Raw genomic sequence first — 27,841 nt, forward strand, 5'->3', positions numbered from 1 at the left:
CGGGTGAAGTCCAGGACGCTGGATTCGTCATTAACCTTGTGGATCGACTGTGAAACTCGAGTGGTATTGTCACCACAGAGCCAAGGAGTGCAGGCCACCCGAGTCTAGCCGGCTCCAAGTCCAACATTACCGGTATCACTTGCTGTTGAAAATGCAGTCATTCGCCATGTTCGACTCGGACGATGGTTCGGAAACCATCGAAGAGTTACGGGTTGAAATCAGCCGTTTGAAAGAGGAACTCGCTTTGGCCAGCAGAGAGAAAATACAGGCTGCTGAATACGGTTTAGTTGTTCTTGAAGAAAAGCAGGCAATAAAGCAGCAATATGAAGACCTTGATTTACTCTATGAAACTTGTAAACAGGAGCTTCAGATGGCAAAAGAGGTAGGCCCTGGCCTAGTAGTACTAGTAGTGTATACCCAGTTGTTGTGTGTCCGGACAGGTTGTGTGTCCGGACGATCAATTTTAGAAAGTCATTTGGAAAAATTTACAAGGAAAGTTTTATCAATTTTTAGTACAAAATGTCAGGAAATATTATAGAGAACAAAATAGAAGATGATTACAACTATTGATTTCGTATTTGTAGTGTAATCCAATGACAAAAAAGAAGGCTTCAAAAATATAAAGTGTCCGGACACCCGATCCCCCATCCTACTACTAGTAGTGGGGCGGTATTCTGAAAATCGTGTTAACTTTGGTGTTAAATATCGTTGTTATGTCTCTGATTTAACACGCCCCTAACATACCCCCAAATCGGTATTCTGATAACCATGTTGTTATCATCATTTCGTGTTATCTTCAGCTCCTTGCTCCTACTCCGAGTCCTAGTAGAGTCCTAGCCTGGAGGCGTCTGGGGAAGTATAAGTCATCTACTCTACGTAGCCGTAGGCTTACTCCCCACTGACGCCTGGGACGCCAAGGTATATTCACGCACGTACGGCCACAAAACCTGAAACTTTGGCTCCCGAGATTTCTACTTTCCCTCTAAAAAAAAAAAGATCTAGCCCTAAGTAAAACATGTATGGCAGTGTATCCTAGGCTATTGGCATTGCCGGACACCTTTATTTCAGTGCTTTAAAAATGACAACTAGAGGAAATACAATCAAGAAAAATTCACACTTGCTATTCCAAATATGAAAATTATGAATATGATAAAATTATTTTATATTTACCAACCGTTTTCTTTGCATCGCACTTGTCGCATACCCCTCCACAAAAAACAATTATTTTTGTGCGCGACAAATTACATCATGATTCCGGACGCGCGCCGGACGGGTAAAGATATCCTTGATTATAATGATGTAAGAACAAATTTTTGTGATTTTTTTCTTATATCATATCATGAGTAAATTCTAAGTATTATTTGCTTTTTTTATATCGAATCTGAGCAGATGTTGGTAATAAATTCGTGTTTGATAACTTATTTTATTTTGTCTTGTTAGCTGCATGTTCCATGGCACTTTCCAATAATAATATGCTCGCGTTCGTATCGTGACGCTCATCAAGTTCTATCGATGCGCTGCCAATCGACGGCTCTACTCACGGTAAACCTCGCGCACGGGTACCTTGAGAACTAGCCGTCGACGATCACCCACAATACACCACACCTCATCATTCGATCGAAGGAGTGGACGAGATTGAAATTCGGCAAATCAGGACCATATTTCCGTTAGAAAATATATCAATTGTTAATACAAAACTATGTTATATGATATTTTAAGCATTTTCTGTAATTTTTAGAGATAATTAGGTAAAAGTTTGATTTTTCGCCTTGTTTTTGCAATCTTGTTCTATGTATTGCTCTGTGAAATTGAATTGCGGAAGTCTTACGGTACGAATTTGTTTTAGAACGCAGTGATACGCGCGTCCGGTAACATAATAGTGTCCGGTAATACAATACGTGACTTAGACCAAAAGCTTCAGTCTCTGTATTTTGGTTGTTCCGCTGAACTGCGTTGGCTCACTCACAAATGGGGATTATAGTAAAATGTCAGAAATTGTTGAATAAATCCCCAGAAACGACGGTTATTCCTGTCTATACGTGACTATACATGGGGTTCAACTTCATTTCCAACATTTCTGTGATATCGATTTTGTTTTTAAAGAAGAATTCAATAAAAAAACGAGAAAAATGTTATGAAAAGATGGGAAGTGCTGACGGCCGTGTTTACGTCGCCATCTTGATTTCTTTGTCTTCCGCTTGGCGACAGCGCAATTTGCGTGCTGTCGCCAAGCGGAAGACAAAGAAATCAAGATGGCGACCTAAAGACGGCCGTAAGCTCTTCCCATCTTTTCATAACATTTTTCTTGTTTTTTTATTGAATTCTTCTTTAAAACCAAAATCGATATCGCAGAAATGTTGAACTCCATGTACATGTTTTAGGGCTAGATCTTTTAGAGGGAAAGTAGAAATCTCGGGGGCGAAAGTTTCAGGTTTTGTGGCCGTACTTGCGTGAATATACCTTGGCGTCCCAGGCGTAAGTGGGGAGTAAGCCTACGTAGAGTAGATGACTTTTACTCCCCAGACGCCTCCAGGCTACATGTAGCTCCTCCCACATGTCCCACTCTGCATCTACCGTACTGTATTTAATCCAATCAAATGCGTTGTAGTGTTAAAGAAAAGATCGCGCAAAATTTTCAGGGGAAAAAATGAGTGCGAACGCGGTAACATGAAGTCTGCATTGTGAGTCCAGGTTTTTTGACAGTTCACTTATTAATGAGTTTTAATATTGTATGACTTTTTAAGTTAGTTTTTTCATGCTTAGAATCTTGGATGTGGGTGTGACTGTGAGTTGAACTTGGATATAAATGAATTCAATATCTAATTTCTACTCCATCTATTCCAGTACAATAACCTGTACTCGGCCATGTAATAAAGGCCCACATACCCTAACTTTTCCTGAAGTTCTTTGAAAATGCAGATCTCCACGAAAATCGCATTTCTCTATGGGGGAGTCTAAATTTGGTGAGAATGAACTCATTAATAACTGAAATATACATGGCAATGAAGAAATTAGACCAAAAGCTTCGGTCTCTGTTATGTTGGTTGTTCAGCTGAACTCCGTTGGCTTCACTCACCAAATACAGAGACCGAAGTTCTAGCGCGATCTGTACAGGGGACTCAATGGCCATATGTTTATGTATATAAGTTCGGATAAAACAGGGAGGTGAATAGGGTTGCAAAGGACTGGAAACTTTCCGGAAATTTTGGAAAATTTCCATTTAAAGTTTCGGGAATTTTCAGGAATTTTCATTTTTTCACAAAAAGTGATAAATTCTCTTTTTAAATGCAAAATTATAAATTGATATCCTAAAATATCATATTTTCCATTTGTATTTTTACTATTCTTCATTTTTTAAATTGCCTAGGGTATAAAATATTCATCAAACTGTACATAAATACATTATAGTACATGTACCCGGTATATGTAGTAACATGATGGAGCATTATGTACAAAATGAAGCTTTTCAATTCAACATGAAAAAAATAATACTTTGCATTACACTTTTTTTTCATTTGTCTTTAAATGTTATTGTTTTTTATGTGAGAACCTGCCATTATATAATAGCATGTTATTAAGAGAACATTGCCCCCTACATGTAGTCTGCATGCACAGACCCTTATTGAAACGTTGATCCACAAGTGAGACTTCACACAAGACTAGCACGAATACAACTTTCTGTTGAACAAAAGGACCTCCTGTACACAAGTCATTGGCAGAAACCTTAGGCTGCTTATTCAGACCACTTTCCTTGAGTGAAGGGTTTGCCCTTGTCTGCTGTGCAAAGCCTTCACTCGAGTTTAGGGTCTGAATGTGCAGCCTACTCATGCCTTGTGTACTGAAGGCCCTCTTGCTCAGGAAACAGCAAGATATTATATTCTAGTCTTTGCATGGAGACCCACTTTTTGATCAAAGTTTCAATCAGGGTCTGTGCCTGCAGACAAGGTTTGCACAGCAGACTAATCCCACCAGCAGCTATGGCACTGGCTTGAGTCTAAAAATGGGGAAATCAGGTCCAGGAACAAGATATGTTATATTACTAATTTATTTCTGAGATGCCCCCCTCCACCCCCGAAAACATGGGGAGGGGCAAGAAATAACAATATTACATGTATAATGGGCGACTTTGAAAACAATCAAGATGAATAATTTTTCGCAAAGGGAAGAAAAAATGCACTATTAAAGTTTGCTGACCTCAAATGACCTTTGACCTTGATTATGATTGAGAAACTTGCTATCAATTTCATATCTTTTGTGACATTAAATGACAATCTCATATCAGTTTCAATTAATTTGATCTAGTATTTTAAAAATACAATGTTTATTTCTAAGAGGGTTAATTGAACTGAAGTTAACTTTAAGCTTGAACCAGAAAACTGTATACTCATCAAATCAACGTTGCAAACAGCACAAAGTTCTCACTTCTGCTATGCAGAAATAAATGATAAATAAATGATAATATAATGCTAATAACAACAATAATGTCATATTATTATTAATAATGATTCTCATCTGCAAAAAGATGAGAATATCCAAGAGGCATTTGTGTAAAGCATTTGCAGTGTACATGTACTGCCATCGCACATACCAGTAATACAGGAAATCAACTTTTACATGAAATTCATTGAAATTTTGCCTTGTTTGACTTTCTTAGCATAATATTTTGCTTGAAACTTGCGGACAAAGCACAATCAAACATCATCTGCCAGGGCAATCCTTTCAATTCCTGTATATAAATATCAGAAAATTGCTACTTTTTGAAAATTCCCAACACTTTTTGAAAATTCCAGAAAATTCCTGAAAATTCCCAAAATTCCCAATAAATTCCAGTTTATTCCCATGGAAAGTGCCCACCATGAAAATTCCCGGGAATTTTGCAACCCTAGAGGTAAAGTTGCGCGACAGCCGAGGTAAGTCACTGTTTTTGTTCCTTTTAACTTGATTTTTCCCAGTTTTTTGGCAATTAATGCCAAGAGGGAATATTAATTTGCATTTCGGACGCGTTAATTTTCAAAAGTTTGATTCATTAAAGACAAAAATTGAAGAGCCCCGACGGGGGGATTTTACATTGTAAGTCCCCTAATGGTGGCTGCACGATAGCGAGCCGTCTGTGTACGAGGAGAAATTTAAAAAATTCAAAAATTCAAAAAACTCCTCGAAACAGACGGCTGCCAGCTGTCTATGAAGAAATCATCAAACTTTATTGGCAGTTTTGAATAATATACCCGAAATGTAAACTCTGAAACAGAAAATCACCATCATTGAGGCCTTTACTGAGCGAATTGTCCCCCAGAGCTCTGGCAGAGAGACAGAGCTCAGACTGGCTAGCTAGTACAAGCGCCAATGCGAACGTGCGTGAGCCTCCCGTCGGCCTTGTAATATAGATGGAGCTTTGTTTGATGATTTACGGTATTGTCTGATATTTACCTCATCCCCTAGAAAAATAAAACAAATGATTTTTAAGTTATAATTAGCAAATAAGATAAGTTATTTTGGATATTTACTAGGCCGTTTTGAAAAGCAAAGCCGAATGACAACTCACCAATGCGAGGTTACTAGACTCTGGGATTTATTTCCTGTGTAATTTGAATTATGTTATCACAGAATTGTGATATCTGTAGGGGGAAATGTGCATTAGAAATTGCACATGGTGGTAGTCATAATGGACCCCTATACATGCAACCGTTTCCCGACCGTTGCATTGATTTTTTTTTTCATACCGTGTGCATGGAAAAACGTGGTACAGAAAAAAAAATGCAACTTCGGAATTTGAAACTGTGCTCCGCGCTATTTCCAAGGCTTGTTCATGATTTTGAGTGCAGATTTTTGATTATTTTTAAATGATAAGCGGAGCTCGAGCATATGGCGCTTGTGGGCCGCTGAGTTGTTATCGCTCGGCAATAATTTCGGGGGCGACATTAAGATTATATATCGCCCCCGAAAGCATGATTTTGGGTGATTTCCAGGGCGACTTTAGGCATATCCGGGGCGAATTCGCCCGCCACCCCCGTGTATTTTTTTCGCTGATTGTGACATCATCATGATTTTGCAAACAGGCAGCTAAATAAAAGTTAAAGCTAGATAGAGACTTGGGAAAGGGGTGATTGTGGCAATTGAGAATGGATTATTTCAGACAGCATGGATACAACAGAGGCCTCAATCGACTATGGAGGGGGCTAGCCTTGAGGACTTTGTGATAATATTTTTACATAGACCTCTATACTTATACATCACGGAGCGTTGACACTCTGCACATACATGCCTAAGCAAGACATATAAACGCAGATGGATTTCCCTAGAAATTAGAAATCGATTTATATTGCTTGATTTTATTTATCTATAAACCTTCATACGCTTAATGCATATGAAGGTGTCTTCATACACCTAATGCGTATGAAAAGTCTCTTAGTATATTATAAATATGAAAAATGAGAGGTTTCTTACCTGACCGATCTCGTGTATCCATTCGTAAACACCACAAATACAATAGGCTTGACCTTTGAACCGCTTTGTTATGACGTAGCATCGATGAGCGATGTTACAAAATGCTGTTTTGAAGATCAATTTATACTATTTTATAGATAAAAATTATTATTTAACAAATGATAAAATTAGAATTTTGATTATATAAATAATTATTATTATGATAATCTGTATGCCCCCAATAATTTAGAAAACTTGAAAAAAATATGCAATGCAATTAAAAAAAAACATGAAAAGCTCTTAAAGAAAAATTAAACCTGACATAGAAACAATATCAAACATACAAAATTGTAATTTTTTCGGTGCACTCAGCACACGAAATTCTTTATTATAAATTGGTGTGTAGAGCGATCAGCCAAAAAAATACATTTTTTTCACCCCCCGTCCGAAACATGGCAGGAGAAATAGATAAAGGCCTAGGATAACCTACTCTTGAGGACTTAGTGATGATATTTTTCAATATTTTTACATATACTTATCACAAAGCCTTGAAACCCTTCCCCATACAGGCCAAGCGAGACATATAAACAGGGATGGATTTCCCTACGAAATCCATCTTTAAACCTTCAAATCACATAAACTTGTTGCATTTTATTTATCTATACCGCTTGAACCGCTTCGTTATGACATAGCTTCGATAAGCGATGTTACAAAATGCCGTTTTGAAGAATAATTTCATAGATAAAAATTATTATTTAACTAATAATACAAAACTTGATAATAATATCATAAACAATTTTATAGATAAAAATTATTATTTATCAAATAAGATTTGAAACTTTATTATAAATAATTATTATAATAACTATAATCAAGTTTCATATTTTATTATTTGTTAAATAATGATTTTTATCTATAAATTGTTCTTCAAAACGGCATTTTGTAACATCACTTATCGAAGCTACGTCATAACGAAGCGGTTCAAGGGTCAAGCCTCTTGTATTCGCGGTGTTTACGAATGGATCAAGGGATCTACACGAGATTGGTCTTGTAAGAAACCTCTCATTTTTCATATTTATACTAACATTTTTTGCACCTTCATGCGCATTAGATGTGTAAATGGTATAGATAAGTAAAATGCAACAAATTTATGCGATTTGTAGGTTTAAAGATGGATTTCCTAGGGAAATCCATCCGTGTTTATACATGTACATGTATGTCTCACTTAGCCTGTATGGGGAAGGGTTTCAAGGCTTTGTGATGAATAAGTTTATGTCAAAATATTTAAAAATATCATCACGAAGTCCTCAAGGCTAAGGATTTACCTACATGTACAAGCATTGAGAGTTAAAAATTGTAATCATTGGAACTATAATCCATTAAAAAAGGTAAAAGTTTTGTAAATATTATAAAAGAGTTCCCCAATCCATGTATAATTCCATTCTTTTTTATTGCTGCTTGTGCCTTTTTACTTTTCGATGATTTTAATTTTCTTCCTCTCCTTTTGTCTTTTTTTTATGATATGGCAAAAAGAAACCAAATAAATAACTCATGAGCATAATAATAATAATGATTTTGATTAATCAAAATTAAAGATGCATTTAAAATGTATTTTCACAAGAAGTTCCAAAGATATTGTTTAATGATTGTTAGTAGAGAGAAGGGTAAATGGAAAATAAAGCTAAGAAATGATAGAAAATTGCAGGAAGTTCTGCCAGATAGCTGTATGCCCGTATATGTTGTTCTTGAAGTTTGCGTCTACTAGAAAAAGTACAGCCATCGTCGTCCCCAACTTAACCTCTCCTTAACGCAGTGTTAAATGTTCGTGTTATGTTTAAACTAAACTTTTGCTAAAACAGCCCAACACCATTTTCAGAATACCAAATTTCATGTTATCTTCCACCCTTAACACCGCGTATGGGGGGGTTGCGCATGGCGTATTTCATGACCATGCACGGTGTTACCAATTTGGCCACATGTTTTTCATGCTAACATGATTTTCAGAATACCAATCTTGTTAGCTAACACCGTTTTTGTGCAAACATGGTTTTCAGAATACCGCCCCTGTAGACTAATTGGGAGTTTTTATTTTTTACTTTTTTGGTTGTAGATCTACACTACAGTGAGTGATTGTTTTACCTACCAGCCTTTTTTTTACCAAACACATGCACATGCAGGTAGATCTACAGCTACGCATTAAAACTTAAGTTAGGGTCTAGATCTAAGTTAGATGTAACATGTAAGTAAAGTTAGGTCTAGGCCTAGATCTACGCTTTAAACTTTGCTTCCAAAACATTTGTCAATAAAAAAGATGATGAAAGGGGCCAAAGGCAAAGGCTAGCACAATTTTCAAAGACTTTCTTTTCTTAAAACAACAAAATATGGTCAATATAGCTGATCAATTATTTTTGTTTAATTTTCAAACTTTCCCCATCCCTAACAGAAAACGTGTGTGACAATGTGATGTTGGTTTAAGACGATACTATTTTCAAGTGACCCAAATACATTGTATGCGAAGGGTAGTGTGATCAGAAGCTGATACCATAAACAGGAGAACTGATCTTGGCAAAAAATCTTCATCTTATTTTTGTAGGTATTTGTGTATTCAGAATATACATGGTGGTAGTTGATGAATTTAAAGAAAACCTTGCATTTGAATACTGTATGATGACTGAATTTATGAAAAGTGTTCGGTCCCCAAATTGGTAAGAGTTCCTTTTTCGACAGCCACCCTAACCCTACTCCTATCCTAACCCTTATATTATTTTTTTTCCACTATGGATGGCTGTCACAAAAGGAACTTTTCCCATAAAATCCATTGATATAAGCCTACTTGTCTCTAGAATACTAACTTAGTGCAGCAAGATCAAGATGTTGTCTGGACTGAAAGTGAAGTTCAGTCTCTCTTGCTCTGTTTCGTCAGTTAATTTTTCTGCTGAACGGTCATGTGTACGTCTTGCCTCGCTGTCTAAAAACTCCTCCACATGTGGCATAAATTGACTGAAGTCATTCTTACAAACATGTACACTCCTTACAGCCTGCAGGGAATATATGGCTGTTCCAAAAAACAAGAAATTCTCTTATGTTTATGATATTTGCTTTCCAATTAAAATGTGTACTTATAACTATACTGTGTTTATGTAGGGAGGTTGAATCACCATACACAAAAATAAAATATTTAGATAAATTACCAAACTTCATTTCTTTTAGAAATTAAGGCAAATTGGTAATTTCCTTAATTTATGGAACATTTTCAAAAACTTTATTTTTGCTTTTACCTCAGATACAGATTAATCTTATATAGGGACAGTGATTTTCCATTTCAAAAAATTTCCTTTTCTGTGTCAGAAAATCTTAAATTCCGTTTCAGCATGTCAGAAAACGGAAATTCTGTTTCCCTGTAGACTTTGTGTACATGAAAAAGTGACAATTCCGTTTACACTTTACACAGAAAATCAATACGCTTTGAGTAGTGATGTCACAACACTCTCGCTAGTCAAAATTAGTATCTGCCTGAATTCAGGCTCTGGCACTTTATTTTCAGGCCATAGTTTTAGCATTTTTGTGTACAAAATATTGTATTATAGGTGATTTTCAGGCCCTCTGATCAATTCCAACTGGCATCCCTAAAAATCAAACGATGTGTGCATGTGAATGTTTTCAATACGGCCGACCCTTCCGGCTGAGGGGTAAGATCGAGTGTGATGTAGACGAGTGCAGTCAGGATGTGTGGATTGTCATGATTGTAGCGAAGTGAGATCGTGTTTTGTGGGGTTTTGTGGCCATTTGATATAATGTACATACTTGTAACTATTGACTTGGTAACTATCCAACAGTAATCTGATCACAGTTGTTTTATACATTCACACAAAAAATAAAGATAATGTCCTCTTTTCGTAACGTAACTAAGAGAAATGAAAGTTAACCTTTAATACTGAAACATATCTCAGGATTTAATTTGATGGCATGAACAACTTCCTAGTGTGAAGTAGGCTTTGTCTTATACCCTTTTTACACAGGATTTTCTTAGCCCCGGACTATCGCTAACCCCGTACTATCCTTAACCCCGTACTATTTTTTTTTCCTTTTCACACATGCCAAATTGTTATTGCTAACCCCGGATAAGGAATGCTTGCTTTTCACACACGAAACTCACTAACCCCGGACTAGTGGTAGCTCATGAATATTCACGAGCGCACTGAGGGGTCATTCGGGTCATATCCAAAATCGTGCGCGCTTTAAATACATTTGTCGATCATTCGTAGTACAAGTACTTCACTCGGAATTGTTTACCGGCTATACGATAGACCTAATTACGTTATTTGCTTGATTCTCATCGCCCGTGTTCGCTGTTCATGAATATTCATTATGCTTACCTCTGATTGGACAACAGGGCCGGCACTGTTGCGGGGCATGAATGGGAGCGCTTAGCCCACTTTCGTTTTACACTAGCGATCTTAACCCCGTACTATCGCTCTTAGCACCGCAATTGCTGGGATAACCCTGCTTTTTTGCAGGGCCAAATAATCCCGTACTATAGGTGGGGTTAGCCCACTTTGCAAAAATGCTGTGTAAAAAGAAAGTGGGCTAAGCTTAACCCCATACTATAGGTGGGGCTAAATGGCAATTTAGCCCCACCTATAGTACCGGGTTAAGGAAATTTTAGCGTGTGTAAAAAGGGTATTATACAGGTATGAAGAAGTAGTAAAATTATATCAAAGCGTCTACTGGTAAATGTATGAGCCCCTCTTTGTAGACTAAATTGTTAGCACCATATTGTTTAACATAATAAATCATGGAATACATTAGAAAAAAAATTCATGTACATTATATTACTTCCATTGCGTTTGTTTCTCTGTGGAAGTCTGCTGTGTGCTCACTGTGCTGTACGCATGTACAGTGTACATGTATGAATATTGTAAATTGCTTGATACACTGCTTAAAGCTTTATAGGGATAAGATGAGTCATCTGACTCATCTCTTAATGAAAAACGTTCATGACGTTGTACTCTCCTCAGTACTCATACAAGCTATCTCATTTCTCACCAAAAGAAATGTGTTAGTGTCTAGGTTGAAACACACCTTATGACCTTTCATTGACTGGATTTTGAAGATAAAAAAAATCTATAGCCTACATGTAGGCCTAAATTATTGCAGAAGCCCATGTGCTACATGTGCATGTATGCACACACAAAAAGTAGGCCTACTGTAGATATCAGTTTATAGACAAACGCATACATTGACATTGGTGTACTTGTACAGTACATGTACTGGTACAGATCCAGAATTGGACGTTTACGGGGTGCTAATTTTTGGCGTGATGTAGCTGTTGTCGTCTTAAATCAATGCGCTGTAAATATAATTTTTTTATCATCGTTTTGAAAACGATGGCTTGATTTAGTACTTCCTATATTACGAATTCTGTAGTCTCTTTCCCCTTTTCTTCTCCCTATTTTGAAATAAATACATATTCCAAATGCATAAAAATGGGTAGGGGGGGCAATTGAATGAAGTAATTATTTTCTCTCCATTTTCCTTTTCCCCGTGCATAATATTCCCTTTATTTCATTTCTTGTATTTATTTTTTTCTTGCTTTAGGGTAGGCAATCACAGGCGCAGATCCAGGATTTCTGGGGGGGGGGGCAAATTCGAAGTCACAAGAGCAGATTTTTGGTGGCATATAACACTGCCAAGTACGTGTCAAGAATACCTATATGTGCTGATCTAGAAGCTTTTGCTAAGACGGAGGAGGAGGGGGTTGTGGCTGGAAAATAATCCAATCATTCCCATTTATTTCCTGGTCAGCAGGTTTTTTATATGGGAAGGGGTATTCCTACATCTAAGGCCGGAAGTCAAAGTACATCGTAAAAGCAATATCGGTATCCCATAATGCCTAATAAATTGAAAGGAAAACAATTAGGCCCGTTTCGGGTACACGTGTACATGCCCGGTCAAGTCAGTGCACGTGTACTGAATTCCATGACCATGTACACAGTTAGCATGTGTATAAAACTTGCGTGGGAGTTGTAAACAAGTAAACAATTATTTAATTGAACACAATTCTATTACCATGCTCACAACCTCACATTACATTGTAATTCCAAGTTCTCAGATGCTGCACAAGTTTTAATCACAAAAATTCCACTTTCATACCCACCCTTGAATTTCTGTATTTGCGCAAGAAGCCACAGCGCTCACTCACACGTTTTGTCTCGCCCACCAGAGGTTAAGGCGAGACTTAAGGATCCAAATGTCGTCCGTCCGTCACAAACCTAATGACACATAACTCCACAACCGTAAGTCGCTTTTCAACCAAACTTGGATGGTAGATGGACTTGGGGGACCTGCATGTTATGCTGCAGTCAAAGGTCACATGGTAAGGTCAAACGTCATTTTCAGGTCAACGGTAAAGTTTACATGCAAGACTCTTATGACACCTAACTCCGCAACCGTAAGTCACTTTTCAACCAAATTTGGATGGTAGATGGACTTGAGGGACCTGCATGTTATGCTGCAGTCTGAGTTCACATGGTAAGGTCAAAGGTCATTTTCAGGTCAACGTTAAAGTTTACATGCAAGACTCTCTTATGACACCTAACTCCGCAACCGTAAGTCACTTTTCAACCAAACTTGGATGGTAGATGGACTTGGGGAACCTGCATGTTATGCTGCAGTTGGAGGCCACATGGTAAGGTCAAAGGTCATTTTCAGGTCAACGTTAAAGTTTACATGCAAGACTCTTATGACACCTAACTCCGCAACTGTAAGTCGCTTTTCAACCAAACTTGGATGGTAGATGGACTTAGGGGACCTGCATGGTATGCTGCAGTCGGAGGTCACATGATAAGGTCAAAGGTCATTTTCAGGTCAACGTTAAAGTTTACATGCAAGACTCTCTTATGACACCTAACTCCGCAACCGTAAGTCGCTTTTCAACCAAACTTGGATGGAAGATGGACTTTCGGGACCTGCATGTTATGCTGCAGTCGGAGGTCACATGATAAAGTCAAAGGTCATATTTAGGTCAAAGTTAAAGTTTACATGCAAGACTCTCTTATGGCACCTAACTCCGCAACCGTAGGTCTCTTTTTAACCAAACTTGGATGGTAGATGGACTTGGGGGACCTGCATGTGATGCTGCAGTCGGAGGTCACATGGTAAGGTCAAAGGTCATTTTCAGGCAGGGTTGTTTGATTTAAATCATGTCGATTTAAATCATGATTTAAATCGCGATTTAAATCACTTGATTTTTTTTCAAAAGAATCACTGATTTAAATCAACTTTTATGAAAAAAATTAGTTTTCTCTATTTTGTCTTCTTCTTAACAGATACTTTCAATGTAATCATTTTCATTTCTGTTCCACATGCTTTAGAGATACTTTAAAAGAATGATACACCCTCATGGAGTCTGATTTAACACCACTGTTTTATTTTCAAATTGTAAAACAAGCAAAACTGATGAAAACAACAAGTTTCTAACGAAGTAATGATAAATAACTCTCTGTATGTACACCAAACTGTTAAATCTTCAATGAAATAATATACAAAATCTACAAAGGTGCTCAAAGTCCACAACTTGGATACTTTTACAAAACAGCTGAACTACTTGTATGTACCTCCTTCTTGTTACTATTAATACCCATTCTTTCAATTACTTAAGTTGCAAAACCCTTTGTTTATTAGCTATTACCAGCTGTTAGTTGGGAAGTCCCCCATGTGATAGTTCTAGGAAATATTCCTAGCTAAAATCCCCCATGTGATAATTCTAGGAAATATTCCCAGCTAGAATTCCCAAGGGCAGTATAGGAACAGGCCTTTAATAATGTCAATTTTGTTGGAAATTCTCAAGTTCTTTGAGTACTTCATGCATTGGAGTAACACTTCGGATGTTTTGAACTGACTGATATAAAAATTTCAATAGTTTAAATGTATACATAATACATAACATTACTTGGGCTTCCATAAAATGTCCCTCTCTATAATGCAAATAAATAAAAAAATAAATAAAAAAGATTACCTGTATATAAGTGGATTATTGTGTCAAATAGTACAATACACAATGTTCATAAGACTACTTGACCACTATTATTGGTGTAAAACAGTTTAAATATAGTTTAAAACTTGTTAAGTTTGACCATTATTTTTGTTGGAAAAAAAATCAAAAAAATCTGATTTAAATCATAAAAATCCGATTTAAATAAAAAAAATCCAATTTTTTTTATTTTAAAAAAAAAATCAAAAAAATCAACAACCCTGTTTTCAGGTCAATGTTAAAGTTTACATGCAAGACTCTTATGACACCTAACTCTGCAACCGTAAGTCACTTTTCAACAAAACTTGGATGGTAGATGTACTTAGGCAACCTGCATGTTATGCTGCAGTCGGAGGTCACATGGTAAGGTCAAAGATCATTTTCAGGTCAACATTAAAGTTTACCTGCAAGGCTCTTATGACAAGTGTTATTCCATCCCAGTCATTTCACAATGAAGTTTCGATACAATTCTGTTGCATGCCTTCGCAAATCACGATATTTCTGGTTATTTTCATAAGTGGGCAAGACACAAAATCGCTTTTGCCTTGTTATTCATGAATGAAATTTGTCTTTGGCCAGCGCTGGGCACGGGCAGCATGCACGATGCAGTGACGTTATGCTTGATACTTAAATACTACTTACTTGATTTATATTTCCCCAAAATTAAACATATTGTGTAATTATGATGCCTATTCGCCATTAATTTGAAGATTATTTTTATCCTAGTTCGAGTCTCACTCATCTGTTCGTGCTGAGATAATTTATGAAAGATGAATTCATGAATGGAATTTATCGTCGATCGTGCATGCGCATTGTGCTTTAATCAAACCAGATCAAAATTGATCTGAAAGGAAAATCATGACGCGATCAACGTAAAATAAATCTTGCTTTCAATAACAATTTTTCTTATCATGACCATAGAACATTATTTAATCGTAATATTTTAACAATAATTTGCAAATGATAATCATTAATATGAATATAGAGCTTGATGTGAAACATTTGTATTCCGTTTCCATTTTCAATGACGGACATCACGAATCAGGATTAATTCTTGAACATCGTCTTAACTCATATTCCACAAACTTTTCTCACAATCGTTATAGAATACCAATTTAAATGACCATCCTGAGAAAATTACATATGATACTTATTCCCATCAATTTGGAGCTCATTTTGGATCCAACTACATCTCAGGCAACTTGGTCTCCGCACGTATATCACTTGTTGGGCGACAAACTCACCTGTCGTTTGGGAGAGTGAGTGTCGTAAGGGGCTGTAGTGTGTGTGCGAGTCGTGACTGTGAGTTGACCGAGAATTGTTCAGATTGACCTTGCGTGATTCTGTCTTTCATAAATTCAAATGCCGTATATGTTGTCATCTGCAAATATCATTGTGTTGAATATTTTGGGAAGAATTCTGCTTGGATACTTTTTTTTTACCGGTAGTTGTTTTGTGATCATGGAAAATACAGCCACTTGTGCAAAACTAACCCCGGCCCTCAGCGCATTTCAGCACGGTCATGACAGAGAAAAATAATTGACTTGATATTCCCGCCTTCAATTTTGATGCATCGATGTTCGATCGAATTAAAGCTGTTTACAAAATAATCAATATGACTTAGGCCTAACGCAAGTTATCATATTATGTAACATAACTGTCTCTCCGTGTTTACATCGTGTACACGACCGAAAAACATGCAGTGTACATGTGCATCAAAAATTAACTTTCAAAACGGGCCTAGATACAACAGAATATTGTTTGTCATCAATTTCCATATACTGACCTGAAAAAGAAGCATTTACAGTAAAACATATTTTGTAACAAAGAAAAAGACCTATCCTAGGCAACAAATTGATACAAGCTGAAAAGTTTTGATATTCCAACATAAAAACTGGAAATTCTTAACAATTTTTGTAACCATGAACAAGATGGTTTTGAACTACAATTGATGCGAGTGCAAAGCGCAAGCAGAAATTCTGTGAAATCTCAAAATTAAACTGGACATTCTCACCATTTTTTGTCAACATAACATTATGTTATCTAAATAATTATACGAGCGCGAAGTGTGAGCTGAAATTTGCTGATATTCCAACATGGAAACTGACAATTTTAAGCACTTTTTGTAAGTTCCATGAACATGATGGTTTTTAACTAAACATTAGATGCAAGCTTGAAGCTTGAATTTTTTTTTTTTAATTCCATCATGAAAACTGGACATTCTTAGCACTTTTGTAACCATAAAAAGGATAATTTCTAACTAAACAATTGATGCAACTGCGAAGCGCAAGCAGAAATTCTTTGAAATCCCAAAATCAAAACTAGACATTCTCACCACTTTTTGCCAACATACATGTAGGGACAGTGATTTTCCGCGATCGCGGAAAACGGACGGAATCGGCCTTTTGAAACGGAAAGTGGCTTTTCAAACGGAAAATCACGGAAAACAAAAAATGCACAAAATATCATCAGAAATTAATCCCAAATCCTCAACAAAATACGAATATCAACTGAAAAAAACACGATTTCACTTTGCAACAACAATTATGACAATCAACACATCGTAATTACACTCGAGCCCCTCCATCACTCGATCGTATCTAAATTAGTTTACACTGACATCCGCATATGATAAGGCAGAATACGGCCGTGTGTTGCTGCCCTCTGCGTTCGGTCATTATACAATGATCACGGTGATTCAACAAATCCAAATTGGCGGATAGGCGGAAGTCGTCGACTGCTCAAAACGATATCCGAAAAGTCCCCAAATCAGCAATAAAATCCCATGTAACCATAAAATAATGCTAATAATATGAAAGGTGGGGATGTATTAATGTTCATTATGTTTCTTTAAATAGTTTTTGAGCTCGAATCTCTTCGATTAAAATGGATTTTAGAGCGATGTTAGTACATTGGTAGATGCAGATTTTGACCAGCGCTAGCATTTTGACATCGCGCTACTCATTGCGTATTGGTTTTCTATGTAAACGGAATTGTCACAAAGTCAATGGGGAAACGGAATTTCCGTTTTCAGACATGCTGAAACGGAATTTGAGATTTTCTGAAACGGAAAAGGCAATTTTTAGAAGCGGTAAATCACTGTCCCTATACATGTAACGGGATGGTATCTAAAAATAAACAATTATATGAGCGTGAAGTGTGAGCTGAAAATTTTTGATATTCCAACATGAAAAATGAAAATTCTAAGCACTCTTTGTAACATTGAATATGATGGTTTCTAAATAAACAATTGATGCAAGTGCAAAGCACAAGCTGAAATTGTTTTTGAAGTTCCAACATGAAAACTGGACATTCTAAGCACTTTTTGTAACCATGAACATGATAGTTTCTAACTCTAATTTGTGATATTCAGACCTAAAAAGGGACATTATAAGAACATTTTTAAAATCATGATACGCACCAGTCTCACTAAAACAAACGATGCAAGCGCAGAGCACGAGCTGAATTTTTTTAATATATTTTTTTTAAACGGTCATTTTAAGGACTATTTTCACGAATTCATAAAGAGCATAGTACATACCATGTAGCGTGTTGTGATTTTTTTTAGAATTACATCAAGGCACGAGAAGCATTTTTGTACATGTAGTATTCTAATCATGAACATGATACGTATCTCACTAATCAATAATTGCAAGCACGAAATGCGATCTGATTTTTTTTTATATTCAGATCTGAAAAGGGGCATTCTAAGGCTTGTTTGAAGGAATTAAAGACCATTTGTATTTCACTAACCAAATGATGCAAGTGCAAAGTGCGAGCTGAAAATTTTTAGTGTTCCTAACAGAAAAAAGGACATTTTAAGTACTGTTTTTTGGAATTCATGAAGAGCAGACATATCGTCAGCTTTCATATGAACCATCGTATCAGTCAATTTGGGTTAAAAATCGATTTCTGCAGAAAATGAAAGTACAAGTCCTATTCTATTCATAAATAAATTTCTAGGCAGCAATTTATTTTAGTATCTGAGATATGAGTGGATTTTCACGGCGATGACATACAATTTAATAAAAATGCGCAAATCCCATTGGAAACGTGTACTGTAGCAGAGCAATACGACGTTTTGACTGACCGCAATTCCAATGCGCATGGTCAGCCGAACCGTTGTACGCGGCTATCGACACAGAATTGACTTTGCATGTGAAAAACGATACAATGTCTAGACTAAATGCGCGCATTGAAATCACTGTCAGGGTTCTTGTATCCCCTATGGCGTTTTTATACAGGGGAAATCTAAACCGCTCAAACCGAAATTACACTCATTGAGCTCTTTTACGATATTTTCTTTGATCCTTGGTTTTGTGTTAAAATAAGGATACTGATGTCAAGCAACTGTCTTGGTCTTTCCAACAATGTATTTTTCTAGCAAGAATATGTTGTAAGGCTTGGGAACTAAGTGTGAAAATTTTAGTACGCTTTGAAGTCGAGTCGTATGTGTGATACGACAGATCGAATGACCGCCGACGTTATCTCACCAAACCACCAATGTATCTCGTTGCTAATGCGAACCTAAGCAGGACTGAAAATGTTTTATATTCAGACCTTAAAAGGGGGCAATCACTTTAAGAAGTCATGAAAAAGAAGCATATGTCACTACATGTACATCAAATGATAAAAGCTTGAAGTGCAAGGAAATATATTTGGTGTATATTGACTTAAAAACAGGTTGTTTTAGTACCATTTAAACCCCTTGAACAGGATTTTTTATCTCATTAAACAGACAATGCGAGCACCAGGAGTGACAAACACATAGGCCCTAAGCAAATTATGTTTCATTTCATTAAGTTATGAAAACAAATATACATGTATATGTATAATATAATATAACATAATATCATATACAATAATTTTTTTCTTCTTGCCCCACTACTTTCTTTCTCCCTCTGTTACTCCTCCCCCCCCCCTTTTTTTTGCCGGCTGATTGGGGTGCATGTGCCCCCCCCCCTTAGTTATGCTCTTCATAATTTCAGCTACTTCAGATGTCAGTGAGTTGAAACTGGTCCAAGCTTAAAAAAACTTAATTAGCAGAGTACTCTCGCCTCGGCTCAGCCGCTCAAGCTCTTGCGCCAGAATTTTGCGAATTTGTATCCCTTGCTTGTAGTGTGTTAGGTCATAGCTAGGCAAGGCACAGGTGCATGATGCACCACACAAAATTGAAGCACAGTTTATTTCCGTGAATTGAAGTCGCGTCTTGAGCACCGAAGCAGAAAAGCGAAAGCAAAATGATCAAAAAAAGGTCAAGATGGAACATAAAATTAATTTTGTCATGTTCTCCAAAAGAAGTTGACGGGCAAAAAAAAAAGGCTGTTCTTTTTTTTTCTTGAAATTCTACGGGGTGCACCTTCAGCCCTCCCCTAGACCCACGCGTGATGTAGACTGATGAATTTAATAGGGACTTAGAGCTGACTAGAGCAACACAAACTATTTTGTCACTGTCAATATGACTAAAATAGTTTGATCATGAGTAGTCATTCATTTTCTGTGAACACTTTTACCATGTCTTAAAATCTTAATTAAATATACTATCAATCAATTTTCAGGCCCTGGATTCAAAAACTCAATGGCAGAAGCGTTATTCAGAGCAAGAAGTTAATCATGAACAGAGTCTTCTTGAAGAGAGTGCAACCCGTGAGGCGGATCTTACTGAGAGGCTGGCAGAGTTGGAGACTGAGGGGCGTCACATGAGACAGGAGGTGAGCCGACTCCGGGTGGAGAAAGAGAGGCTTCACTCCAGACATACTGAGATTAACTCGTCTTTGGAGCAGTTTGAGAAAGAACGCAAGGAATTGAAAGAAGAACTGCGGGAGATTAAGTTTAGAGAAAAGCGTCTTCTACGAGACTACAGTGAGCTAGAAGAGGAGAATATTGCTATGCAAAAACAGGTCAGTATTTTCATGCACAGTAAACATAAACACATTTAGGGACAACACAATCAAATTTGCTGTTGCATACTATGTAAAGCAGTCATCACTCTTTATTCGTGTTGCAGATTCAGCTATAGTCTGTATTTGAAAAACAGGGAAGTTGAAGATTTTTTTTTTTTACTACAATGTAGTGAAGTTGGATTATAACATGCATTTGTAGTTGATTCCCAAAGTGTGCAAAATACATGTGGAAAACAGAATATTTGGTTTTCATGATAAAAACTTCAGTGTCTCCTTTCAGGGGAGCATTTCATGAAAGGACTTGTCGGACGTTTTATCCGACAGTTACTATGGTAACAGTGCCTCTTATTCAATCATAATCAAGGAAAGTTGTCAGGTCTGACAACTTTCCTTGATTATGATTGGCTAAGAGCAGGGCGCAACAAAACTGCTTGCCCAATGCAAGTGAAAAATGATGTGCGGGCAAGCAATTACCCGATCAGGCAAGTGGCTGTTTTGAAAATGAAATGACAGTAAATTTCAATAAATCACAATAATCTTCCAGTTATTTCTCAAACCAGTAAAAAAAAAACAGTGGAAACATGTTAATCAGTGGCAAATTTACCAGGGCTGCCTTCTTACGCTCTAAAATACACTACTATCTTGGGCAATTTGCCGATGACCAACGAACGTAGATGGCAGCAACACACAGCATGCTCCGTGTACATCAGCGCTTCACAATTAAGAGCGAGCCAGCTGATTCTCGAGCTGCTCGCAGCAAACTTTGTGACTCGGCCTCAAGATTTGTGATCGTTCCAAACCGAGTAAATAATGAGTCATCAGACTAAAATCTGCAATTTTTGTCATCACAATTGTGGCAGTGACTTAGTTTTATAGCTCCAAAGGTAGTGTGAGTGAAGCTACTAGTGAAACTGAGTAAAAATTAGCAGATCCATGTCTATATGATGGCAACAAGAACTAATGTCATGAAAAAATATACTTCTGTGTGTTCTTTACTATGATTCGCATTTGTAGTTATTTTTCTTGACCTTTAAAATAAAGTGTAGTACCATCATGAAAATAAAATATTAAAGAGCGAAAGAATAATGAAAAAAATTGGGCAAGCATTTTTTTTTCTATCGGGCAAGCAAAATTTTTCATCAATGTGATGAAATTTTTTTTTTTTAGAGGCCTGCTTAAGAGGCACCATTACCATAGTAACTGTCGGATAATACTTGTGGGATAAAACGTCTGACAAGTCCTTTCATGAAATGCTCCCCAGGAGTCCCATTCTGAGTTATATTCATTTTTCGACCATTGAAGATCACCAACTAAAATTGTATTTTTCTTTATAATGTATGGCTACTGAAGCAAATAAAAACAAAATTAAAATGAATGCAAAAATAGTACATCTCGATATCTCTTGTATATATGCAGAGTTTGTTATGAACAAAAATATAACAATTGTATTTACTTAAAATGCTTTTTTATATCAAGACCAAACTTATCGAAGGGAAAATTTTAGACTATCTTGGGTTAAGTAAAATTTTGATTATTCTTCGCTTCCAGCTGTATTTAAACTTTCAGACCAAACTGTATAGTTTGAGCTTTTGAGCTCAAGCTTGTGTGAGATCATGTAGATATAACCAACAAATTGTGAAAGCAACAGGAAAACTTATTGTAGTTTTAATACTACTCCTGTTTTGAATTTGTATTTCTTGCAGAATTCGTCTCTGAAGTCATCCCAGATCGAATATGAATCTTTCAAGCATGAGAATAGACGCCTTGCTGAAGAGATCCAGTACCTGAATTCCAACATTGAAGACCTGATGCGATTGAGAGACATCTCAGAGAAGCAGATTGAAGAGACCATGCAAGCCTTGGAGTGTGAAAGAGATCAGAAACATCAACTAAAGAAGCAACTAGATCAGGCGATGATCTCCGAACTGGAAGCTATTAATGTGGATCTTGAAAATAATTCTCAATTCCATTACATGGAAGAGGACTATGAAGACGAAGATGGTGTTGGCCATCCTCTACTCAGGCGATATGAACGACAGATGAGAGATGACAATGAAGGGGTACAAACCAATATTGGGCAAGAAGCATCAGATTTGTTTAGTGAATTACAATCTATGGAGGTACAGAAGTTGGAGAAGCAGCTTAAACAAGTTGAAAGTGAAAAGAGTGAGTTGTCAAAGCATTTAGAGAAATCTAACTCAGAGTTGGAGACAACCCGGGATGCCCTTCAGAGCTTATCTGATCTCAACATTTCCCCAACAGAAGGTGAAATAGATCATTCTCAGTATCAGCATCTTGATGAAGCTCATCAAAAACTCTACCAACTTGTGAGTCTTTACAAAATCCAAGAAAAGAAATATGCTGGTGTGCTAAATAAGAACAAGGACTTGCAAAGTGAGTTGGAGGTACTGAGATCTAAAGTGAATGATGAAGGGGCCAAGGTAGAGCTACAGAAGGAAGTTCAATTCATGAATGATAAGAATAGAAAACAACAAGATACAATAAGGGATCTTCAAGGACAGCTCAAAGGCATTAATGATATGGTAGGAGATGCCCATGGTCAGCTTAACTTAACTCATGATGAGTTGGCAGGTGTAAGCGAAGACATTGCTCAGCTCTATCATCATGTTTGCATGGTAAATGGGGAAGCTCCTAATCGGATCATGCAAGATCACCTTAAGGTCACCAGGCAAAGTAGGAGAGACGGTTTCCGTGCTGAGATTGCAAGCCAACTCAAAGAAGTATCAAATGAACATAGTAAAGAAAAATCAGCGGATGGTGTGGGCGCCAATTCTGCTACCAGTAGTCCTTCCAAACGATTAGATGAACATGCCAAATTTAACGGAGACACTGTTACTTGCTCAACACTGGTCACAACTGTCAGAGACCAGATCAAGTACCTGAAGCGATCTGTGGAACAGGCAGTTGAAATGTCCAGGCAACATGGCACCGAAGGTAGTGGTGCTGAGAATGAAGATTTGCGTGAGGAGGTTGTTAAACTTAAAGCTCTTCTCATGACCAAACGGGAGCAAGTGGCTACTCTCAGGACTGTACTTAAAGCAAATAAAACAACTGCAGAAGTAGCTCTTGCCAATCTTAAGAGCAAATATGAACATGAAAAAGCTATAATTGCAGAGACAATGAAAAAGCTGCGGAACGAACTGAAAGCCCTCAAGGAGGAAGCAGCCAGTTTTGCCAGTCTCCGTGCTATGTTTGCCAAGCGATGTGATGAATACGTGACCCAACTAGATGACATGCATCGTCAGCTTGCTGCTGCTGAGGAGGAGAAGAAGACGCTGAACTCACTCTTAAGGATGGCCATCCAACAGAAGCTTGCCCTTACACAACGTCTTGAGGATCTTGAATTCCAGAACGAGATGACCAGCCAGCGAAGAGGTCCTCGAAAACACAAATCCTCCAAAGTGAGTGATAATCAAATGGCTTGGGTGACTAGTATGGGTCTACCAATGCCCCATCATCATATGGGGCCTATGGGACCTCCTCTTGTTCCTCTCCCTTTTAGATCAATGAGACCACCGCCACCACCACCACCACCACACCATCAACATCTTCCTATGAGAATGCCTCGCTTTCCTTACTCTAACCAACCTCATTTCTTGTAGTGGTGAGTCCCAAGGTTTATTCTGTCCTCCTTCCTTTTCTTCTTCTAAATCTATGAAAAATTTTGAGTCATTCTGAACAATACCAGGCAACTTTGTCCAACTTATTGTATCAACCATTAAATCTTATTTCGTTTATTAAATTTCTGTATTTCAGATGGTGATATCTGATATCCATCGATATTTGCTCAAAATGAAAACTACTCAATCTCCAAATCATTCTACAATCAATGGCACAATGAATCTGATTGTCAAAGCATGACTCCAAGTTTTATCATTGTTACTTTTACTTTACAGATTTTTTAAAAAACCAATGGACATGTATCAAATTCTAAACATATAATGATGCAGCTAATTCACAGATAAAAATAGTTATTCATTTCATTTCACATTCACATAAATCAAGGTATGATACCAGGTTTTACATGTAGTTCTACTAACACAAGCATGTATTAAAAGGTTAATGGAATGTACTAACACATGATAAAGATTATGTTATAAGTGATTAATCCCCATTTAATACATATAAGCATGTAGTACCCAGTGTTGTATATTTTTCCTTTGAATGTATTTATTCCAAAATGAATGATTTTTCTTAATTGTATCATTAATATTAATGCATGGCATGTACATTTTGCATGTAATAAAAGTGTTTGGTACTGGATGAATCATTCAATCAAAACAATATTATGACAATTTGTTGGCTTACAAGATGTTTTTTTTATTGATATAAATGGTATTTAAATAAGAATACTTTATCATCTTTATCACATTGAGTTACTCCACACCCACATGTTTCCTTCCCCCAGAAAAGAAAAATGGGGGGGGGGGTCACTACTAGCTTTTTTACATGTATGAGTATAAATGGTTGAAAAAAGAGCAGTTATTATTATCTGGAACTAAAATTCATTTTCATTTTTTCTTTGATAAGGTGTAGCTGAAATAATTTTTTGGGAAGGGGTATATTTACCAGTTCAGTTCTATGCTACTTTTTTAGCTGGATAGATAGTGCTCGATAGATTTTTTTTTTCATGGTCCAAAATCAATACACAATATGATTGCAGTGATTTATTTTATTCTGCACATATAATACAGCACAAATCAAATGACAAATTTGCAACTTAATTCACACTTAACTTTTTTAATGAAACAACTTCCTTATCAAGCTTGTCTGATGCTACATGTAGACATGCTATGCTAAATAGAACCTTGTGAGGATTAGCATTGATTATAATGTTTGATGTAGTAAACAATCTATTTGATATGTGTTTTAGGGACAATCATGCTGAGATTTCATTTCTGTGTTGCTCGAGAGCATGAATGGTCAGGTCAGGGAAGCAATAAGTCCATTAAAAGTGTCCTAAAAACAAAATTAAATTAGCACCAGTTCCATGTGCTTGATCGATAAACTTCATGTCTTAAATAGGATGCATACAAAATTTCAAATTTCTTACCCAGTATATTTTAATTGCTCAAGCACATTAATTTTCTATTTATGATAATGATGATGATAAGACTGCTTTTATGTACATGTAGCCTTAATTCATTGGGATGACGGCTCTAATGATAACATGGTTAGCAACCATTTTAATGGTAGGTACATGCAGACTATTATTTTTGTTATAACACAAGCATTACCAGAGCCCCATTGGCATACAGTAGTTTATATGAATTATCAAATTAGAAATAATGAAAACCACAACTATCGTAAAAGGGCAAGGAGATGCTGAAGAAATTTAGAAAGAAGCATTCCCTCGGGATAAAAGACCTGGTCACATGATATCTGTAATCCAATTAGATGTAGAATCCATTAACTCTTGATTTAATCCGTTATGGAATACAATAATGCAGTTTGGTGTGCATCAGTGTGTCTTTAAAAATCAGAGTGTATTATTTAGGTGCACAGATCCATAGTGTGTATTTTTCAAATTTATCAGATTTAAATAGATAATTGGTTTTAGTCGATGAATGACCTTTGTGTAGCTGGTAAGTTGATGAGGTGACAAAGCTTGACTGAAGAAGGAGGAGGAGTCTGGACATCAACAGTGAACCTGCCTTCAGATCTGCATGATTTACATGTATCTTGATTTCATGGTGTTTGTAAGTCAGAGAGCTCTACTATAAAATACTTACCTTATCATATGGACCTGAGGACTGTGCAGTGATGATGATGTAAAAGGCAACCACATTTTCCAAGTTAAATTGTTTTATTTTGTAGAAGGACAAATATGAAGCATATTTGAGAGATAATCCATTGTGGTTTTGCACATTACTGATTCAAGATGATATGTTGTCTCGGTACCTTGGTTAAGGAGAGGTCTAGGTTCAACCCAGAACTCCTGGTAAATGTCTATTCTCTGACAGATTTTTTAGATGAATTATGATTCAAACATATTATACTGATACTGAGTGGAATATTTATAAATTCAACATATGAAGGGTTTAAATAATCTTTTCATTTGACAACTGATTGTATCAACACTTTAGCCATACCCTCAAGATATTACGTTTAAATATCTTGTCTTAGAAGTATCCTATAAATGAAACTGATATTGGACAAGATAAGATTTTGTTCTTAAAATGATGAATCTCACAAAATGTCTAGTAGTATTATACATAGCTTTGTGCATTTCATGCACATGTATATCGAGATTTGAGTGGGAAATATCTCAAAGCTCTAGTGATTGCTTAGTTTGACATAAGTCAGATTACACCAGAAATCAAAATTATCATCAATGATGCATACCTTAGTACCTCACTTACAATTTACATGTATGTATGCTGACCAATAAAAATCAAATAATAATTTTACATTGATTTTAACTTCATTTCATTGAGAGATTTAAAGTCACATCGGTTTTAAAGATACATCTATTATGTTGATTATAAATTACTAAGGCAGAGCTGTGTAGTAAAAGCATGGTTCATGTACTTACGTATTTCATTATATTGATTGTATTTGTTGATTGAATGGCATGATGCATGATGAAACATTCATTTTTACTGGTCACTATTAAGTTTGCATTCAATTTCTGTTGAACTTATGATATGAGTTTGACCTTTTTGCTTGTGTTGTGGCATGTATTGTCACCACAGTGATATAAGCCTGGTCTTTTTTTTTTAATGAATGTTCATATTAACAAGATAATATACATGTTAAGGGAGCTTTTGCAAATAAGGAAAAATGTGGGTAGCCAATTCAGAGTCAATCTGCGCATGCGTAATCTTAAATTTCATTCTGTTGTCTTTCCATATACAATGGTCCTCTGATGGTTTTGTGTCTGATGCCTATAGGACATGTCACCTGGATAACCATCCCAGTGCACCTTTGATATTAAATTGCAACTTCAGCCACAACTACACATACAGTACTTTGTATACCGGTGCTGTATGTTTCCAAATTACATGCTCATTAATTTGATTGCATGGAAACAATCATATTATGCCACTTTTATTGATTCACCCTCATAAAAAAAAGAAAAACCAGGCAATAAAAGTTGTTTCATTGTTTCTTGTCTGTTTTACAAGTGTAACAAGGAAATAATATGGACTATCGTCATAGTAACCGCTAGTGAGAAAGCGCACAAAATGTATGTTTGATTGGACTGCATGCACTAAGCACTAAATGCATTTGAGAACTCATGCAGGCATTTTCTGTTTTACATGAGTAATTTGGCTTAACTTTATCCTCTTGTTTACAAAAGCTTCCTTAAAACCAAAGAAACGTTAATTTTTATCCAGTAAAGTTGAAGTGGGGACTATTGACTTGCTGTTTACCAGAAATCTATAATGAAAAATACACTGTATTATTGTATTTATCATGCAATAAGGAGCTTTTGTTTTACATAGTGGATGCTTCTGCA

General features: G+C 36.5%; 1 protein-coding gene across 1 annotated transcript; it reads left to right on the forward strand.

The window, feature by feature from the left end:
* Window positions 1-151: 151 nt before the first annotated feature.
* Window positions 152-27,683, forward strand: LOC129255470 (protein bicaudal D homolog 1-like). The gene is made up of 3 exons (XM_054893821.2): window positions 152-382; window positions 20,014-20,355; window positions 22,062-27,683. The coding sequence occupies exons 1-3, from the start codon at window positions 152-154 to the stop codon at window positions 23,979-23,981; spliced, it is 2,493 nt and encodes an 830-aa protein (XP_054749796.2). The 3' UTR covers window positions 23,982-27,683.
* Window positions 27,684-27,841: the final 158 nt, after the last annotated feature.

The sequence above is a fragment of the Lytechinus pictus genome, chromosome 3, assembly GCF_037042905.1.
Source record: "Lytechinus pictus isolate F3 Inbred chromosome 3, Lp3.0, whole genome shotgun sequence".
NCBI lineage: Eukaryota > Metazoa > Echinodermata > Echinoidea > Temnopleuroida > Toxopneustidae > Lytechinus > Lytechinus pictus.

Coding starts and splice junctions, on each gene's coding strand:
- LOC129255470 (XM_054893821.2), top strand. CDS start 152: ATGCAGTCATTCGCCATGTTCGACTCGGACGATGGTTCGGAAACCATC. Junction 383..20,013: donor AGCTTCAGATGGCAAAAGAG/GTAGGCCCTGGC, acceptor ATCAATTTTCAG/GCCCTGGATTCAAAAACTCA. Junction 20,356..22,061: donor ATATTGCTATGCAAAAACAG/GTCAGTATTTTC, acceptor TATTTCTTGCAG/AATTCGTCTCTGAAGTCATC.